The sequence below is a fragment of the Podarcis erhardii genome (genome assembly GCF_964252035.2).
Source record: "Podarcis erhardii genome assembly, chromosome: 2".
In the NCBI taxonomy this organism is placed as follows: domain Eukaryota; kingdom Metazoa; phylum Chordata; class Lepidosauria; order Squamata; family Lacertidae; genus Podarcis; species Podarcis erhardii.
The window spans coordinates 82,261,672-82,283,369 of NC_138498.1; the positions used below are offsets into that span (position 1 = coordinate 82,261,672).

Below are 21,698 nucleotides of genomic sequence, written 5' to 3' on the forward strand. Positions count from 1 at the left end.
CTGCCAAACCAGGATGCAGGTTTGGCTTTTTATGCAACACGTTCATTACGGGAGTGAGGAAGTAGTAAATAAGATGTTCCTTTGAACATCAAAGTGTGCCCCAACTTTGGAATTAACTCCCAATTACTTGCACTACTTGAATTTCTTCTGCTTTAATTGATACTGATTTATTGTCTAAGCGCCATTGTTTAGTGCCTTGATTATTTTTAACTGTAAGGTTAATTAACAATAGGTTTTTAAAATGTATTTACTATTATATTTATACCCCATATTTCCCATAAAAGGAGTTCAAGGTGGCATACATGATTGCTTCCTCCCTCGTTTTATTCACACAACAACCATGGGAGGAAGGCTACATTGAGAGACATTGAGTGGTTTAAGATCACTCGGTGAGCTTCATGGCTGAGTCAGGATTTCAGCCCTATCTTTACTATACCACACTGGATCTCTGAGTCGCTCACAAAATTTGAATTTTAAGTTCTCGGACATTACGCAAGAAGGAACCCATATTGAGATGTTGGTAATTAGCAAATTATTTTTTTCTATTAATGTAAACTACAAAAATCTTTGACAGATGCTATCAAATTGATGTTGACATAGGTTCTTATTCGAAAGAGAATTATCCACTTTTTCTGAATTATTATTAATAATAATAATAATAATAAATTATTTATATCCTGCCCGCCCCAGTCAAGACTGGGCTCAGGGCGGCTAATTCAAATATTATTGCAAATATTATTGCCATAGCCAGATCTGAAATACACAGGTACCTTGGTTCTCGAACTTAATCTGTTCCAGAAGTCTGTTTGACTCCCGAAACCATTCGAAAACCAAGGCGCGGATTCCGATTGGCTGCAGGAGCTTCCTGCACTCAAGCAGAAGCCGTGTTGGACGTTCGGCTTTTGGAAAACATTTGAAAACCAGAACACTTACTTCTGGGTTTTCAGCGTTCGAGAGCCAATTTGTTTGTCAACTAAGCTGTTCAAGAACCAAGGTATGACTGTACAATTTCCAGTAAAATTTACAGAAGCTGCCTTAGAACTAGATGACCTGTCACTCTGATTCTTAAGGTATTTATTGCACTATTCTTTTCAAGGAGGGTGAGGCAGGATTCAACAAAGAGAAGTGAATCTGAAATGAAAAGGAACATCAAATACATTGCAATTTCTCTCTTTTTTTTTTGCTACAGGGGTTTTAATCTATTGTTAACTTGGTTACTAATAGTTCCATTTCTTTCTCTCCCCTGCTATAGAACTTATTGATAGTACCAGTGCAAAGCAATAGTTTGAATTGACTTGGGTCAAGTCACATGCTATTTTGGACAGCTTCTGAACCCTTGGGAACAACTTTTTTATGTAGGGGGTGGGGAGGGAAGCCTGTATTGGGAGTATGGACCAGGAAAGATCCATTACATGAACAGAGTTCTGATCATCCTTCTCTGGATCAAACACTTTCTTCCCTAAAAGCAACGTTCTGCGCAAGATCCAGCTGCACAAATATAAGATGGGGGACACATGGCTTACCAGTAGTACATGTGAAAATGATCTAGGCGTCTTGGTAGACTACAAGCTTAACATGAGTCAACAATGTGATACAGCAGCAGCAAAAAAAAAACTACTGCTAATGTATCCACAGAGGTATAGTGTCCTGATCAAGGGTAGCAATAGTACCATTCTATTCTGCTTTTGTCAGACCACACCTGGAGTACTGTGTCCAGTTCTGGGCATCACAATCTAACAAGGATGTTGACAAGCTGGAATATGTGCAGAGGAGGACAGCCAATATGATAGGGGTCTGGAAACCAAGCATAATGAGGAAAAGTTGAAGGATTTGGATATGTTTAGCCTGAAAAAGAGGCAGTGATGTGATAGCCACCTTCAAATATCTAAAGGGCTGTACCACATGGAACAAGCTTGTTTTCTGCTGCTCCAGAGGGGAGGACTTGAACCAATGGCTTCAAGTTACAAGAAAGGAGATTCCAACTATACATCAGGAAGAATTTTCTGACAGGAAGAGCTGTTCAACAGCGGAACAGACTTCCAGGAGAGATGGTAGACTCTCCTTCCTTGGAGGTTTTTAAGCAGAGATTGGATAGCCATCTGTCATGTATGATTTAGTTGAGATTCCCGCATTGCAGGGAGCTGGCCCAGATGACCCTCAGGGTCCCTTCCAACTCTACAGTTCTGTGATTCTGTAGGTACAGTATATGTTTGAAACTTGTACATATTTTAATCCAAATTTTAATTTCCCTGCTATTCATATTCATTGTTTACATTTTTCATTATATTAAAAGAATCTGGAGTGAGCTATGTAGTGTGGCTGACTATTCCTGAAGAAGGAAGTAGGTGTCAGTTACAATTAATGTGAGCGGCTTCTATAGCCCTAGAGATGTGACCCCTTGTTACAGTAAATATGACAGCATGAATTATTTTCAATTATAATGAACTTAATTTTGTTGCATTAGTTATGACACACCTCACTGGGAGCTTGCTGCTTTGATATTGCAACAACTGCAGTAAAAGAACAACAAAACCAGAATCTGGGAATTCAAAAGCCTTCATCGCACGCAGAAGCACTGGGTTTCCAGAGCCATGTGCACTGTCTCAGATTTCACATAAATATAAGAAGAGTCTTGTGGGATCAGACCAAAAGCCCACTTAATCCAACATCCTGCTTCCTCCAGTGGCCTACCAGAAGATAAGCCTCAAAGCAGGACTTGAGTCCAGCAACACTCCCCTGCTTGTTTCCTCTGGCAGACGGTATGCCTGATGCCTCTGAACCTGGAGGAAATGTATAGCTTTCATGACTAATATCTATTGATGGATGATGCATTTGTCTAATCCCCTTTTCAATCTGTCCAGGTTGGTGGACCACATTTTGTGGTGATGAATTGCATAGTTTAACTATGCACTGTGTGGTGATCTACTGCTTTTGTCTATCCTGAGTCTCCCATCCTTCAACTTCATTGAATGGTCCTGGGTTGTAATGTTATGACAGAAGGAGAAAAGCTTATCTCTATCCGCTTCTCTGCCCCATCCTTAACTTTGCACATGCAATAATGCCCAGAGTCCATCAGTGACTAGGACATCATCAGAGCCTGCAGTGCCATCATCTGAAGAGCTGGACCAGGTTCCTGGCTATAAGTTTGATGTTTCTGGACTGTGGATGGTGGTGTACCTAAGCTGGAAGTCAGGAATGCACTGAACCAGATGCCACAACATTCAGGTTCTATAGAACCAGAGCTGGAACCGTCACAGGCATTTTTCTCCACACTCAAGGAACTGATTGTATCCCACGCCAACTTGCTAGTCCACCATGGAGGAAAGGCGATATGTTCATTCTGAGGTCTGAAGACTGTCCCTTTTAAGGGTTTCAGGTACTCCAGTGCAGGGGGCATATCATGAGAGAGGTATCTGGTGACAGGCACTCAAAAGGCTTTGTTCACTTCGTGCTCTTGCCAGAAGAAGTTGCTCACTAGGAGCAACCATTGGTGGTACTGCAACAACCAACCTGCCTTGCTACCATGACCATTGCGCTCCTCGGGATCGGAACAGAACATGACACTTGTATCATGTTCACCCTTGCTTGCGTTTTTTCTTGCAAGAAAGTGATAGATAGTACTGCAAATGAGGTAACCAAATTGACACCAGAAATCAGGAAGGATCATGGATGTTGCCTCCAGAGAATCTCAGCCTACTAGATTCTTCAGCTTCTTATTTCACGGGTCCTTTGGGGAATTTACTACATTATTAGAAATCCATCCTCCAGTTATCAGATGGCTGTTTGACTGAGATTTCTGAGATGAACAAGATTCCACAGTGTTTTGGTATCAGATGTAATATTAACTGGACAGTATTGTACATGAAATCTTTATAACTGTTGTACATCCTGATGATAACTTCCATTTTGTTCTGTTAGAAAGTAAGCGTAAACAGGCACTTACGTAAGTCTCAGCTGTTCTTTTGGAACCTGCCTTTATACTCGTGCAGTGATTTCTTTGGCATGCTGTGCAGCTCTTTTTAACGACATCTACACAAAAATCTTACACATTGTCACTTCTGTAGCTATTGCAGAGCTGCTAGTTGACATTTCTGAATGAAGGACAAATTAAGGACTTGATTCAGTAATCCAATTTTTATCCAGTTTATCCTGAAAAATAGGTTCCTGCCAGTTTTTACATATTCAACATTGGCATAGATTCCTTTTTTCCCATGTGCAGGTTATTTTCATTAACTTATCTGTGTTGTTCTTTTTCGTATGTGGGCTGGCATTGCACTATCTCACATGCGAGGTACAGAGCTGTTCTCACCATTTGCAGTCTTCTCCTGACTTGACAGCAGTTCTTAGAGCCAAACTACACGTAATGTTAAGCACAGGGTTTTTAACATTGTGTCGTTCAGAAACTGTATTAATTAGGATTGGAACTGTCATAGGTGAAGAGGAGGAACTTAAATCACTTCCTGCTGTGATCTTGACAAAAATTTCTCCCCTGAAGCTTCTGTTTGAATTGGCAGGGAAGGTTCCATTGGTGCCAATGGGAACTTTCTTCCTGGTGCAAATAGTAGCTTGTGGGTGGGAGAGGTGTCATTGGGGCTATAATGTTAACTTTCTTACACACAGATATTGGTTTAGCCCCAGTCTCCATCAGGTGGCCCAGTGATTTTAATTTCTTGTACAGTGGTACCTTGGGTTAAGTACTTAATTCGTTCTGGAGGTCTGTTCTTAACCTGAAACTGTTATTAACCTGAAGCACCACTTCAGCTAATGGGTCCTCCTCCTGCTGCTGCACCGCCGGAGCACGATTTCTGTTCTCATCCTGAAGCAAAGTTCTTAACCCGAGACACTATTTCTGGGTTTACAGAGTCTGTAACCTGAAGCATATGTATGGTAACCTGAAGTGTATGTAACCCGAGGTACCACTGTAGAATTATGCCAAACCATAGTTTACTGCAAACATAGGAGCTTTTGGAAAGGAGATTGTGATTGCTTTGCTTCTCCCCCAGTTCTTCCTAGGCCACATAAATCGAGTGCATTCTATGCACCAGACCTGTTCCATAGGATGGAGTAAAACCATCCATAAGATATGTTGCAAATGTGTTAGGAACCACCACTGTGTGCCCACCCAACATAATAAGATCTGTTGGACATGTTCCCTTAAAAGGTGAGATTTTTTTTTGCCTGGAGAAACAGTCAAGCACTGTTTTAATCTAGTCCTTAATACCCTTAAGAGTGTAGGCTCACAGAAGGCTACATAAAAAGAAGTTGTTAATTACAAGAAAGCAAGCATACATAAATTAAAGATACAGTAACTCGTATGGAGTGGCTTATGAGCATACGTACAAATAACTGGTGCTTAACACATTGACAATCCCCATATCTAGAGAAATGAAGGACCTTGTTGTTGGCATTCATCTGTCTTGAGAGGCGACAGAGTATGGGGGTGGTCAAACCACTGCGTTAGCAGCACTGAAGTGACTTGCTGGAAGAAGGCGTACAAGGCACTATTCAACCATCTGAGGGACTCCATTCCGGATTTGTGTGGGGATATCCCAAATCCTGCAAAGCAATGGAGGTTTAGGGTTAAGATTTTTCTTTCTCCTAGATGGGCTACTTCCCAGGTTGATGAGCCCCATCTGCTCCTTACTTCCCTCTACAGGATGTGCAGAAACCACTTTCTTGGCCATCGGACCCAGTATTGGTTTTGTTTGCTCAACCTGACAGAGCCTGTTTTTGCATGCAGGGGAAGTCCCTAAGTCATTGAGGGTTTGTGACCCATCAGCTACCCTCACCTGGTTTAGCTGGTCAGTCAAAGCATGCCGGCAGCTTCTAGGAGCCACAGTTGAGAGCTGAGTGCAGGGTTGGGACCAAAGATGGACAAATTACCCCAGGAGGAGCACAATGTGTCCCCCACAAGAGGTACTACCCCTCCCCTAACACTCCATACACCCCTGAAGCACCTTAATCTACAAGAAAACAAAGTGGGTGAGCATAATGTTAGTTATCAACTAGGGATAGGAGGAGAGTTATACTGTTACCATCTCTTGTTAGAGTGATCCTGCAATTGGATGAATGGAAGGGGACCAGGCTCCAAGGTTAGGATTGGAATTTCTATGCCTGTGGAGTTATGCCTTCACCTTCCAAACCAACAGGCAACCATACAACAGTGATCTTACAAATCGCTAGGTGTGATAGCTGTGGAGTGCTAATTGTTGTTATCTAAAAGTGATGTGAAGGTGTATACTTGGAACCATGCTGTGCTGATTAGCCCATGCAAAACCTCAACCTTAAATGAGATTTTGGATCTCACAATTCTGTATGTAAAATGGGAATGAAAGGGATGATGTGGAAGGGGAAAATAAAAGTTTCTCATGAAGCAAGAGTTGATAACTTTCCTGCCAGATATGCCTAAAGATTGTCATCCTGTGTATGTGGGATGCTTGGTGCAAATTGCTGAATTTGGCATACATGAGTTTTGTATTACTAATGTTCTCTGGAGGGACTGATAGTTACTGGTTTGGGAGTTTCCCCCAGTGTCACTGGTGGCTTATCAATACTTGCCTTCTGGCCGTCTTTGAGGTCAGGAGGTTGGATTTTGCATTCTGTGTCGCTGATGGTTAAGTGGGAGCTGATACCACAATAAGGCAAAAGGTTCCATCAAAATGAACCAAATAAAAGTCAAGTCAAGCTCTCTCTCATTATACATTCTGACTTTCATAGTATCCCTATCAGCAGCTGTGCCTACCACTGGCATAGCTCTGAGCATCTCTGAAGAACTCTCCCCCTGGAGGTCAGGCCATATCCTTGTGTAGCATTTCTTGGTGCTTCCTTCAGTGTTTCCTAATTTATCTATTAATTACATAGCTGTTTAATTCTAAACAGCTTTTATCACAACATTTATCATTTGGAGGAAACAGTTGTTAGAATGTCACTACTTTTCACTGCAGGTCCAATTGTTATGCTTCAGTTTCTAGCTTGAAGCTTTCAGTGGAGAATAAAGGATGCCCAAGGCAGAAGTCAACCTTTCACTTCTGCTACAAAGGAGATGCCATCTATTTCATGCTGTGCTAAGTATTCCATTGGAATGCAAGTAAAACACAGCCTTCAGCATATCCTAATTTTGAAAAGAAAAGCAGTAAGCAAAAAGAAGCAGCTTTAATTAACGCATTTTGTTGTTCTTTAAGTAAGTAAATCCTACAAAGCACTCAAAGAGTTATCTGTTATCAGTCAGTGCTATTGGGGAGATTCTCAGTACCTTGCAGATTGAGCCCTTAAGGTATTTCTCAAAATAAGATTTGTAGTGAGCAAAAACAGAAAGGAAAGCTTTTTTTTTTTTTTTTTTTAAGAACACACAACCACAACTGACTAAAGTCTGAGTTCACTCTGGGTGATTTCTATTTTATTTTATGCTTTTGGCGCATCCGGAGAATTGTGATGCGTAGTGATTAGTTATATTTATACGGGCTAACAGCAGTAAAAAACATTAAATAGAAAAGGAGCAGCTTGCACAATATAAATCATGTTTTTGTTTAAATATGCCAGTCTTATGTATTAAGATATTTGTATGGGATATCAGTGGTTCATTCTATGGTGTCAATTGTTCTAACAGGGAAAGGAATTGATCACTGATTGTCTCTGCAGGTGGTTCTGTTATTATGGGCCCTGAGAATACTCCATACTCTTGGTGTGGAAAAGCCAACTTTGTTTTTGTTATATAGATAATCATCCATATGTGGTTTGGTGGCTCATTTACCAGATGTAATGTATTTAATGTTAGTTCTGGGAGTTTATACTTGATTCTGACCAAACTAAGCTTCTTGATGTCTAGTTCCTCAAGAACGAACATATATATTGTGAGAAAAGGTTTTGTATACTGGAACCCATTTCTTCGGATGCATTAAGTGTTATCCTCAGTTGATGGGCCTGGACACCCATGTGGGATGGGATCTGGGACCTGCAACAAAATGTTGCAGCAGGGAATGCTCATTGTTTCTGTCACCCCTTCCCCCTTGTTTTTCTGTTCCTTCTCCAGAACAAACCCATAGCATTCTGTGGCTACTGAACATTGTCCTCATTGGGCTGGTTTTTTGGGGGGCGGGGGGGGGTTGTTCTTTAGTTTCCCCACCCTAAATTAGCTTTTGTATATCTGAAAAATTTGGACCCCTCCACATAGAATGCTGATACCTTCCTTGTTTCACTGTGGCTCTCCCCCCCCCCCTTTTTTAAAAAGATAAAATCATTTCAACACTTCCAAGCTCTGTTCACTGTTAGAAGGAAGTGGTGCACACACATATCATAAACAGTGAAGCCAAAATGCCTCAAAGATAAGTACTGTACTACAAAACCTGTATCTTTTCTTTCTTCGATGTATGGCTAAACAAATCCATATTAAGTAGGGTTAGTGCTGTCTCTTTCCACTGCCTCTACTAAAGCTTCATATAAACCTATTGTATTCTGATGCCAAATCCTATTACAGGAAGTTGTAAACTCCCTGCATCTTTAAAAATAACCTTTGTAGAACTGCCAGCACCTTACAGAATGAAAACGGAGGGCTCCATTCTCTTTAGAGCATGCATACCAAGTAACACCGAGTCAGCTTTCAAAAGATTATATAATAAAAGGACAGGGAAAATAACCGTTTTTACAGTGGTAATATATATATATTTCTAACCTCAGACTTTCATAAATTAAAACTGAGGATACCTTGGATAGAGAAAGCACAATGTGTGGTAAAACTCCTTGAGAAAGCGTTGGTGGAGACCTTACATCTTTCTTTCTTTCAACTTTTAAACATGCATCACAATATGTGGCACACTTAACGTGTCTCACTAAAGCAGGGCACACTCTCTGTTTCTGTCCTGGAAAGCCTCTAGCTCCCCACCTGTTATAGTACAGTGTTCTGCCTCCATGGTCACAGACAGTTGGTTTCTGAAGACCAGTTGCTGGAAGCAGCAGGAGGAGAAAATGCTCTTGTGCTGAGGGCCCGTTTGCTGATTTCCAGCAGGCATCTGGATGGCCACTGTGATAACAGGATGCATCCCCCCCCCCAAGTGCCCCTATATTCCAGGGACAGTCCCAGAATTACAAAAGCCACCCCAGCTTCTGATTTGGTTCTGGAATGTCCTTATTTCACCCACCAGTGCCACTGCCGCTGAGCTCAGGGAGGAGGATGAGCTGGCACTTGTCCTGAGAAGTGGTGGCAGTGGCCGCTGAAGGAGAGCATCCCATTGCCTCTCCTTGGCTGCTGCTGCCAGTCTCCTCCCTTGGGCATCTTGCAGCGACTGCTGGGGAATGGGCGATGAGGAGGAGAGGCCGCTGCCGCCAAGATCCAGCCCCACATGATGCATTGGCTTTGAGGTGCAGGCAGAGGACAGGAACGCCTTTGGCAGGAAGAAAGGGGGAATGGAGTGTATCCATGTCTCATCTTGCCCCTTTCTCAAATTTATTTATTGGTGTGTGTATGGTTTTTTTTCTTTTTGTAAATCTACTCCAGAATAAAAATAAAATTGTGATTAAGGGGTTTTCTCAGGGTGGTGGGGTGTGTGTGTTTGCTATGTCTAGTTGGTATAGTGATGGTGGAAATGCTCTGCGGGGCAGGGGACAAAAATGAGGAGTTGAGGATTTTCATCTGAGGAATTTTGCACGGTATGCTGGATGCTGGTTAGCAATTGGCCTGATCTAGCAGGCTCTTTTATGTTATTAACACCAGTTTAAAAAAAAGAAGAAGTTGCAATACTATGCTAAAAGCACAAAGCTTGGTACATATTTAGGGGCACCCTGTGAAGCTCAAGTAGAGAACTATTCGTAATTTCAAAATGGCAGCCAGTGTTGTAACTGGTTGTGCAGCTTGCCTGTGCATTAGGAAGATTTCTACTTTACCTGAAGAGAGTGGCTTGTGGGTGAGTTGCACAGGGCTACATAGGCCAGGGCAAAAGGCCAGGTATAACCCACAACTTTTATTCTTCCTGAGGTAATGTGATACAGTGATTTTATGAATTATTACTTGGGGGAGAATATTTCTTAAAATTGGAAATAGCTTTAAGGTTGTGTAGGAATTTGTTCAGGAAATATTGTTGGGCCACTGGGCTGATCCAACAGGTTCTTCTCAAGTTCTTATGTCTGCTGTTCTTCTTCTTCTTCTTGATGTAGTTATTTTGTACCCATCCTCCTCCCCGGGTGGGTTACAGCAATTTACAAATATATTTTTAATCACTATACGATCATCTGAACACAGTGATTCTTTTTATTAAGAAACACAGCATTTTTATAAAAGGTATTAAGCAAACACCTGGATTAGGTGAAATTTTAAGCAAAGCATTTAGTAATTTTTAAAACAGTGAACAAGTATAATAATTATACAACTCAGGATGAGAGCCATTTTAGAACAAACAATTTCAAACTGTCCTTTGACAGCAGAAATTCATAGGCAGGTTGTCTCATTTGTCAAGAGTGAGTAGATTGCCAGTTAATATGCCTTTTGTTCTGATACACAGTGACAAATTCAGTAATAATTGTGCAGAAATGTCCCTCTGCTTAATATCCGTCAGAGCAGATGGAAATGTTTTGCAAATTGGTCACAGTAGACCACAGATAGGTCTATCACTACCCTGTCTGGCCCTGGGTGGAATGCTTGTACCACCCAGAAGAGCGAGTTATCCAATTTATCCAAGTAAGTGGGAGAATATTTTGTAAGAAGGAATATTGCGTGCAAATCCTTCACACACCACTGACTTAAACATTAAGTGATAGGTGATGTAACTGTTTAATCATTGCAATTGTAGACAATTCCAGTATTTCTATACTTTGTTGAGCCTCACTGGTCTGCTTTAAAGCTATGGGTTTTTAAAAATATTAATCATAAAAATAAAATATACCACAAGCACATTCTCATGCATACTCTTTTGCACCCATTGGGATAAGAAAGTTTAGGAGGCTGACTTTTTCCCTTAGACGAATTACTCCTCTTAAGGATTTCCCATCTTCATTCATGGATTTGGAAAATTAGTACTTTATGAATGAAGTTGTTGAACTTAAAAAATGTAGCAAATTAATCCAGCTCTAAGATGTCCTTGCAGCAGATAAATTTAGAGGGAGAGGACCCTTAATGTATAACATTATAATTTAAATATTTTTTGCAAGCTATCCATATTTTATTTCAAAACCATTTTTGTGAAACTTCTTAACACACTTTCAGTGCTTACTTCATGTAGTCACAGCTTTGCATATTTTCTTTGAAGATTTTGAAAATACAAAGATAAATGATGACTAATGTGCACCATCTGCCTGGGGGGAAAAGATTTCTTACTGAGGACTCAGTTTCTGCTAAGCTGATTTGCTTATAAGAAGGAAGCAAGCCCATCCCTCTGCTATGAAAATGAGGTTTTAATATCTTGTGACAAATTATTAAATAGCAGTATATAGGCACTAGAATAACAATATTTACTCCATAGATTAGGGTCAGTGGCGTCTCTTCTTTTGGATTGTTACAGGAACTCTGGGGGATAAAAAAAAAAAAAGCTGGTGTGTGTTTTGTGAGGCCTCAAGAACTTCTAATACAGTAATTTGTTGGTGGCATGTACTGAATTCCTAGCCCGCTGAAAATATTTGATTGCTGCAATATTGGTTGCCTCTTTGTGGCCCTGGAGCTTGAATGTTTGGTAGTAGAGATGAAATATTGCTCTTTGTGTTGAGGAGACACAGGTGCCTTCGTGATGTCATTATTCATAGCTGATGGTGTGAACCACTTCTGCTGAAAAGTATTGTGTTTCTGAAAACGTCATATGACACAAGTGCTATACCAGCAATTAACCACTTCTTATGCATATGTAATTTATGACATAGTTTCCTCAGTATTGTTATGAGTTTGAGGGTGCTAGACCTTTCTAAATTTCTGGATCCAGCAAGTGTTTAAGTGCTAATTAAGCCAGACTAGCTTCCTCTGTTGAGTTGATCTCCTTAGTGATGGGCCAGTAAGCAAACAAAGGAACAAGGGTGAAAGACAGCAATTGGATGTGTGGGGCTCCCTCAGCAGATAAAGCCAGTGTTTAGAGTAGAGAGGTTAGAGGCAAAGAGTTGTGTGAGCCAGAAGCTGGATGCAAAAAGGCTGCAGGCCGGAAAGGCAGAGAGAAAGCCATGGCTGATTTCTTCTTGAATCCAAGGCTGTAGCTTTGTGTGTGTAAATACACCTTATATCACAAAGACACCACAGTCTGCACTGTGCCTCATTACCAAAGGAAACACGAATCCTGTGTAAATGCCTTGCATCCCTGTAATCTTGCACCTCCTGGAAATTTGCAACAGCATCCTTCTCACCCAACACAGCCTTTATTCTTATACTGGCAGAAGAATTAGGTTGAGGTAGAGAGAGCAAACATAAATAGCCCTAGGGGACTGTTTCCCCCAATGTTTCATTGCTCTGAACATGCAGTTGCTTCTCCTGATGCTGCACCCTAGATTGGCCCACAATTAAATACGCACAATTTTAACTATTTATGTAGCGCCAAATAAAAGTTAACAGGGCAATTTACAAGTAATTTTTTTAAATAAAGCCAATCTAGTTGCTAATCATTCCATTAGACTGGATGATCCTCAATCCCAGCTGGAGGATGGGTCTGTTGCACTGCTTTCTCAACTAAAGGTGTCCTTCTCATGTTGTACTCTGTGGGGCAAAACATACATCCATGTATGTACCAAGTGCTACCAAGAAACACCACGACCCTGTTCCAAATCTTTCACCTAAATAGACTGCTACAGCAATGGTATTCAAGTATTGTTGGGCAGTGGGAAGGTAGATTAAGGTAAGGAGCAGATATTCCTGACTGGAAGTGTGAGTGGTTTGACAGTCTGTGTCTTGTGGACCAAATGAGGGCTAGTTCAAAATGCTTAATGGAGATGCTATGGGTCTTACAAGTTGCCTGTAGCATGCCATGCTTGACATAAGGAACATTTTCAGGTGAAAATCCCTTTTAAAAATTTAGGATTTCACAGAGAGAGGGAGAGAGAAAAGAAGAAAATGAATGCTCTAGGTTTTTTTCTTCTATGCTGCCACTATTGAGCTATTTTTTTTATATGGGCTGTGATGTTTCATGCCATTTTTTTCAAATCAAAAACTCCCCATGTGAAACTGAGGGTTTTAGGATAGGGCAATGTTGGTGTAATGAGTTGTAATCATTTACTCGACTAGTCGCTATTCTATTCAGTAATTCTACTCAAATTAATTTGTGGTTAGAGTTCAGTTGATGCCAGAATTTCAGTTCAGTGCCCTTTGCCAGTGAAATGTAAATGGAAGCCATTGTTGCTACTACTGGACCAGAGCGCAGAAAAACGTTAATTCAATTAAATGAAAATAAATATCTTACATGTGTTTTGTAATATTTGTGTTGAGGTATCAATTTCCTACACTGTCATTATGGTGTTGCCGTGCTGGCTTGATATCAGGCTTTGTGGTGTTGTGTTGACAGTGTTGTTCATATGCCCCATCACAGCACTTGTTTATCCACAAACCATGTTTTAATATAGGGCTGTGTCTTCACAAACTATCTACAACAGCAAGCAGGGGAACCTGTGGCCTTCTCATGGTTGTTGGACTACAGTTCCCATAATCCCTCCTGACCTTTGGCCATGCTGACTGGATTAGAAAGAAAGTAACTTGCACTAGGGTTGCGGGTGGCGCTGTGGTCTAAACCACGGAGCCTAGGGCTTGCCGGTCAGAAAATCGGCGGTTCGAATCCCTGCGACGAGGTGAGCTCCCGTTGTTTGGTCCCAGCTCCTGCCCACCTAGCAGTTCAAAAGCATGTAAAAGTGCAAGTAGATAAATAGATACTGCTCCGGCGGTAAGGTAAATGGCGTTTCCGTGTGCTGCTCTGGTTCGCCAGAAGTGGCTTAGTCACGCTGACCACAAGATCCAGAAGCTGTCTGCAGACAAACGCCAGCTCCCTCGGCGAGTAAAGCAAGATGAGCGCCACAACCCCAGAGTCGTCCACGACTGGACCTAATGGTCAGGGGTACCTTTACCTTTACCTTTACCTTTTTAACTTGCACTAGCTGTGTTAGAATGTGTGTTCTACTATATTGAAATGGATTAACCATTTACTTAAAAAATCCTCTTAAGTTTATTAATATATGTGTATGGGTTTATGTTGCTGAGCATTGTGTTTGGTCCTCTGACTAGTAAATAGTGATATAAATTTACATGGATATTATTGCATTGGTTATTATTCATTGTTAACATGCATCAAGCATTGTGGAGATGCAGTCCATAAATGTTTTAAATAAACAAAATAAAACTTTGGTTTCCTATTAATGATTGCCATTTTAATTCATTTCTTTTACAGGAACAAGTAGAATATGCCTTCCTGATAATTTTTACAGTTGAAACATTTTTGAAGATTATAGCATATGGATTATTATTACATCCCAATGCATATGTTAGAAATGGATGGAATTTACTGGATTTTGTAATAGTAATTGTAGGGTAAGTCTGATTTTTAAAGTTTCAATATATAAAGTTTCAGTATATTAAAATGCTTGAAAACCTTGCCTCGTTTTGTATGTATGCCTGTTTCTACACTAGTGACGTCATAAATAATCTTCTTCACTTTTCCTAGACTTCAACATGGTTGTCAAATGCTTGATAGCTCTGCTCACATACACTCCCCACCCCGCACCCCCTGGAAATGTGATGTTTATACAGTAAGCTCTTGTTGTATTCCAATAAGCTGTTGTATTCCCACTGAGTCAGCAGCCAGAAAATTTAATAAATTTAGGGCTCGTTAATATGCTAATTTTTCCCTATACAGAAGTAATGTTTCTGCAGAGAATCATGTGTGTACCATGAGGTACAATCAGCACAAGAGCTTGAACTTTGTTATCTATGGGTAGGTTTTTTTTTTGTAAACTTTGTTTATATAGTGGTTTCACTGTTCTCAATTTTTACTGTAATACAACTGTGCTTTACTGTGTTGAGTTCTCTTGGGTCTAGGGTGTCAAGTTACACAGTGTTAAAAAGAGGAGACAGATTTGCATAAAATATTCATATGCCGTTTTATATGTATATCTGCCAATTTGAAAATAACCTTCATAATTTAAGTAGAAATGCAACATCACTATAGTGGGGGAACGCTATGACTAGGTGACGTACATGCCTTATTAGCACCCGGTAAGCAAACTAACTGTTGATCGGCAACTTCAAGACTTTTCTGCTCTCCTTTCTTGTGACGCTTTACCTTTAAACCACACCTGAATTGACTGTTCTTAAAACAGAGGACACCTTTAAATAGAGGCCTGTCTTCTGACAGCCCTTCAGATAGAACACTCTTCTCTCTAAAGTGGGGCAGGTGGGTATTGTATTTGTGGTCCTTATGAAAACTGAAGAGTTTGTGCACAAATGTTTCTTTAAAGAAACAAAGCATTTTATTGTGGGGAAAATGTGATCTTAGCCATAGAAAAGCATAAAAAAGCTCTCAGAATTTCCCCCGTGTTTGTTCACTTTGATAAGAGCCATGTGAAGATGTCAGACTCAATCATTGCTGGACAGAAATTAATTACCTCAGTATTCTTTATCAGCCTGTTCAATAGGCCCAATATTTGTTATTTGGCAGTCTTAATCTGGGGATGTTTAACCAGAAGGGGCAAAACAGGGAGAACTAGACTAAAATAGTGCAATGATAGCCAATGAACATGCTGCAGAAATGTAGAACTAGAAATATCGGGTTGAATTCCAAGTAATATGATTTGAATTACTCTTTTGTGTGGAAACTGTTGAAACGCCACTCCCCCAAAAATGGTACATGAGTTGAACCTGTCATCCAGCAAAGTAGAACAGTTCAAGTTTTCAGCATCTGTGCAGGCCATTGACATCACAGGAGGTGAGCAATAATTAAATAAGAAAGATGCACATAAAGCTATGCGAAATATTTTGTGGCACAAGCCCACAAACAAGTTTCTTCCTGGAAATAAAGAAAGGAATGGTGTGAAATCTGACGTCTTATTTGTATGTGTTGAAAGCTCTCCTGTGTGGAGCATGTGAGTCACCCTGAGCAGTCTATCAAATTGCAACAGAAGCTTTTTACCATTATATCATTGCTCTTTTGTAATTTAAAACACAAACCCCTCACATTGACAGTTGTATAATTCAGGAGTTTTTCGGTGTATTTTCCGGGCGGGGGGGGGGGCACACAACAACTTTTGCTTTCTTGCAAAATCAAAGATGATAAAATCTCTTATTTCTTGTTTACCAGATTGTTTAGTGTAATTTTGGAACAATTAACCAAAGAAGAAGAAGACGGTGCCCATTCGAGTGGGAAATCAGGTGGTTTTGATGTAAAAGCCCTAAGAGCCTTTCGTGTGTTGCGACCCCTCCGGCTTGTATCAGGAGTGCCCAGTGAGTCATTATCTATTTAATTATTTTCTTGCAATTGTTTACTTGAAGAGATGAGATCCCTCATGTCTATGAAACTACATAGTAGATGTTGCCTTCCTTATCGATTAATTTTATAATGTCTATTTTGAGATGTCACTCAAAATAGTTTACTAAAGTTTTGGGATGGTTTATGTGACTATGATAAACGTTCACTAAGCGGGTAAAGGAATTGATTTTGTGGACTGATCCTATCAATTAAATGCCAAACTAGATTCTACAGTAAAAACGCATCTGTCTCTGAAAATGGCAGTCCCATGTATAGTTCCCTTCCATAAGGCCTTGTAGAACCTACTTGTTCCTGACCTCAGATTATTTTCTGTTTTCCTCCTACTGCTAGGATGTGTGGAAACAAGCTATGACATGAGGATATGGCAAATTCTACTAGATAGGGAGGGATAGGGAGAACTAGATATGTGGCTACTATTTTTGGTGTCAATAGTCATGTTTCACATCTAATTTTGACCTTAGGCCTTTACTTAAATACCTCCAGTGAATGAGAGCCCATCTCCTCTTGAGGTAGTTTGGTCCACTGTTGAACAGCTCCTGCCATTAGGAAGTTTCTTTAAATGTTTAAGAGTCCATGTAATAAGCTTTGGAGGAGCCCTCAGGGAAATATTATGCAAACATTTGCTCTAGATCACACTTTCCCAAACTTTTGACTTCATTGACTCCTTGATAAGCTTATGAAGTTGCCACTGACCCCCAACCCAAATTCTTAGGAATGCAAATGAAATTAAGTCAAGATAGAGCACCTATATACCTATAAACAGGATGATCTGAGAATACTGTTTTGTTGTAGAATCACCTTATTCAAGACAGACATTCCTTCCTCACTTGCCTTTTGTACATTCCTGAGGGTCATAGTTCTTAATTATTATTATTGTTTTGCATTATACCTCATAAACATTTTATTCCCCCAGGGCCTTTTCAAAATGTGTTTTGTTATCAAATTTTCAAACAAGAAACATAAAAAAGAATACAAATGTGTCAGAAAATTCAAAGAACCATAGGGATTTATTCACCTGATGCAGTGTGCCAGGGAGGTAAATATCAACTACTTTGGGAAACCTGGCTCTGGGAAATGAAAGCTGGGCTGCTAAAACTGGAAGAACTACTAAAACAAGCAAGTCCAACACAAATGACATGTGGATTTGCATATAATCCTTTCTGTTTCATTGCCATTCATTGCTGCCTCTTTTTTTGAGGTTGTTTTGGATTGAATGAAACCTCTCTCCCTCTCATCTCTTGCTTTTAACATTTGATCCAGAAGCAAGGTCATAATGCTGTGTTTATTAGACCATAATCTGTTGCCATGGAAATGATGGTAATTGGTACAGATTTAGCAAAATTACTTCAATGGAGGATCAAGCTATTGTAGGAAAGATGCCATGAGTGGGGAGAAAGCCTTTTGGTCAGATGCAAAACTCTCACTGCCAACAGACTGATATCTCTAATTTTGTACATGTGTTTCTCTCGATACAAGCAAGAACTGACCTTCCCTCTCTTTTTTTTAAGTGACAAGAGAATTAGAATGTGTGTGTGTGTTTTTTAAAAAGCTTGTTTTTCTGTTTTCAAGGGCATCTTCACTTAGTACATACCCTTATTAAAAATTATGCTGGTACTTTTTGACCGTACTTTTTGACACTACCAATACTCTCTTTGACGAAGTATTCTTTAAGAGAGCAATGCAAAGCCCTAGCTGGAAGCAGTGGGGTGGAAATGAGTGATGCAGATCCACATTTTCAACCAAGACTCTGCTGCTTGTGCCACCCAGGGTTAAAGGTGTGTTCAGGAAGCTAGTCTTACTTTTTGGCAGTGCCAGCCCATAGCAGAGTGGCCTGGAGTGTAATCCTCTTGATGAAATGCACTGTCTTCAGATCCATCAGCTGGCCCTATCCTGCCTCTCCTGTTTCAGAACCTTGCAGTGGCTACCCAGGGGAGAACAGTGCCAGCAGCACCGTGCAGTGCACTGTACTTTTGGTGGGTGCAACAGTGGCTATTCTGCAATGGTGATACACCCCTACTAGGAGAAGCCTGTTGGAGGGCCACTTCTGTCTCAGCATAACCCCACTCAGGGGTTAGGATTGCTCTGCAATTCTTTCCCCACCAAAGTATTTACAACCCAGGTGTTGTAAATTTCCACCATAATTTAAGAACCACTAAGTGTTAGGTGTTAGTTTCCCAAAATAATTCAGTCTAATTTGGCTAGTTGAGTATTCCACTTAGGGACTGGGGATATATTAAAATAGTTTGCTATTGTTTAATACTTTATGAACTGCTTACACATAGGTCAGCTTGTCAATTTGTAATACAAAGAGCCTGGTGGATTTTTGCTAGACTTTTGAAATAGAACATACCCATATTTTTCGCTCTATAACACGCACCCGACCATAACACGCACATAGTTTTTAGAGGAGGAAAACAAGAAAAAAATATTCTAAACAAAACAGTGGATGTATGATTTTTGTGGTTCATGCTGTGGCCACAGACATGTGATCTGACGGTGAGTTTGGGGTAGCCCAATGCAAAAATCCTGAGGATCCATGTGGATCCATGCTTTGTAACCACGTTTTTGCACCACTGCGGCCCCAGGCAACAGTGGGTGCGTGATTTTTTTGGTGCAAGCTGTAGCCATGGACATGCTATGTGATCTGATGGTAAATTTGGGGTGACCCAGTGCAAAAATCCTGAGGATCCATGTGGATCCGTGCTTTGTAACCACGTTTTAAGTGGGGAGGGAAGGAAAAGCACTCAAGGGACAAGGAACACACGTGGGGTGGGTGGAGAAGGATGCTGTTAATAATGCAGAAGAGGGGTATAAGAGGAGAAGCAAGCAGGCTCTGCTTCTCTCCCTCCTCCCCAGCTCGCTGAAAAACTTTGCTGCTATTTAGCCAGCTGAGTGGGGAGGAGAGAGGGACAGAGAGCCTGCTTGCAAAAAACTTTGCTGCTATTTAGCGAGCTGTTCTCTCCCTCCTCCCCTGCTCGCTGAATAAAACAGCTCCCTCCTCCCCAGCTCACTGAAAAACTTTGCTGCTATTCAGCCAGCTGAGTGGGGAGGAGAGAGGGACAGAGAGTCTGTTTGCTTTAAAGGAGCCAACCGGACAGGAGCCGCTTACACTCGTGTAAGCGGCTCCTCTCCTCTCCCGTTTTGCTCCTTTAAAGCAAGCAGGCTCTCTGTCCCTCTCTCCTCCCCACTCAGCGGCTCTTCTCCCGCTTTGCTGTTTCAAAGCGAGCCACGGAGGAGGGAAGGAAGGGGAACCATGGATCCACTGCTCACGACTGCAGCAGATCCCCCCGCCATCCGTAGACATTCGCTCCATAACACGCACAGACATTTCCCCTTACTTTCTAGGAGGGAAAAAGTGAGTGCTATGGTGCAAAAAATACGGTATTTTTAAAAAGAACTCATGCTGAATATTCTGACCTTTGACAATCCTCTTAATGGAATACCTCCAAACTTCTGACTGTAGCTGTAGCTGTAGGACAAGCATGGGCAAACTCAGTCCTCCAGATGTTTTGGAACTACAACTCCCATCATCACTAGCTAACAGGACCAGTGGTCAGGGATGACGGGAGTTGTAGTCCCAAAACATCTCGAGGGCCGAGTTTGCCTATGCCCGCTGTAGGATTTTGTGCTAAGGGCACCAAGGTTTTATGAAGATGGCCTTCTGTTTGTCCTCTTGTATTGGGTTGCTTCTAGTTGTGTAACTATACAAAATAGTATCAATATCTCTCTGTGTGTTTTTTGTGCTTCACAGGTTTACAGGTTGTCCTGAACTCCATTATAAAAGCCATGGTCCCTTTGCTCCATATTGCCCTTTTGGTATTATTTGTAATCATAATCTATGCTATTATAGGATTGGAACTTTTTATTGGAAAAATGCACAAATCATGTTTCTTTGATGATTCAGGTGAGTAAAGAAGCTGCTATTTATAACTCGAACAGAATTGTTGTACTTTAAATCCATGGCTTGAAAAACAACAATGCCCCTGAATGTTTAAAATATTGTTAACCTTGATCTTCTTCACATTGACCTTTATTGAGGATTCAGAAGTGAGAGTAGTCAGGGCTAGTTTGGACAATACCCAGAAGCAGGGAAAACTGGGACACTTGTGGCTTGCTGGAACACACAAGGTGGACTGTTGGGATCTTGCTTTGGAAGAGATCGAGGGCTTCCTAACACACATGTCCTAAGTAGAAGTGTTCAGTGCCTGTTTCCTTTTTTATTGCAGTTTGCAAGCACACCCTCATTGTCAACCTCAGACTGAAGTACAGGAAAGCTACTACTTTATTAAAATAAGCTCATGCTAAAACCATTGGCAGTTGGACTGGAAGTTAATCCACACATAAGACTGATGCAGCTCCCTGTTACTAAAAGTAGGAAGCAATATTGAGATGATTAATAGAGACACTGGACATCTAGAGATGCTACAGGGCTAGAGATGCTACAGGGCATCCTAAATATGAATGCTAGTAGTCAAAAATACAGTTTATCAAGGTTGCTAGTTGCAGTGGAAGAGGAGTAAGATCTGGTAATCTACTTCTCATTCCACAGGACTGAATGACACATGATATACTGTTGTTTTTGTTTCAACTAACTCTAGAGCAGATCAGAATTAGGTTTACATCATTCACAATTTCACTGAACAGATGTTTGGTTAGTTCTTCTAACTGTGGAAAAGTAAGGACTACAGTCCATTGATGGTGTTTGCCTATTGAGATAGGTAGGACAGAAGTCCAGGAGGCTAACAGTAAGTAGGTGCAGCCAGAGTCAGTGGCAGGTGGAATCAGGGCTAATGGAAGCAGGAACAACTACTTCTAGTTTTGTCTCCTCCCCCTAGTTGCTGTGTTCTACGAGGCCAATGCTTAGACTAAGGAGGGGTAAGCTGACAGCCAGTTGTCACCCACTGGACTGGTTGTAAATTAGAAGGCCGATACGAGCAAACTGAAGTTGGTTGGGCAGTGCCTCCTTCACCCTAATGGACAAGCCTCCGCTGTTACTGACATAGATATAGTGTCACTACTGTAGAGCAGTGTGATAATGTATACAAAAGTGTGTGGTGTTGCCTTAATAAAGTGAATTTCCACCAGGAATCTACATAGTGTAGATTTAAAATAGGCCAAGGTTGTATCCAGGCACAGTTTTGAGTATAGTACTGAGAAGGAATCAGTGTGGTCTGCACACGTTTTATGATCAGTTATTGTCTGCACTGGTGTTCCTAGTTTGCTCATTAATATGTCACAAGCTTTTCTACAGTTATTTTTCTGCTAATTTCTTTC

General features: G+C 40.9%; 1 protein-coding gene across 17 annotated transcripts in view; it reads left to right on the forward strand.

Annotated features, from left to right (window-relative positions):
- Nucleotides 1-21,698, forward strand: part of CACNA1D (calcium voltage-gated channel subunit alpha1 D) — a 192,772-nt gene that overhangs the window by 54,278 nt on the left and 116,796 nt on the right. For all 17 annotated transcript variants that reach the window (XM_081848801.1, XM_081848804.1, XM_081848799.1 and 14 more), the window contains exons 4-6: nucleotides 14,331-14,470; nucleotides 16,236-16,378; nucleotides 20,176-20,328. In XM_081848801.1, coding sequence (XP_081704927.1) covers nucleotides 14,331-14,470; nucleotides 16,236-16,378; nucleotides 20,176-20,328 — 436 coding nt within the window. The remainder of the gene's footprint in view (nucleotides 1-14,330; nucleotides 14,471-16,235; nucleotides 16,379-20,175; nucleotides 20,329-21,698) is intronic.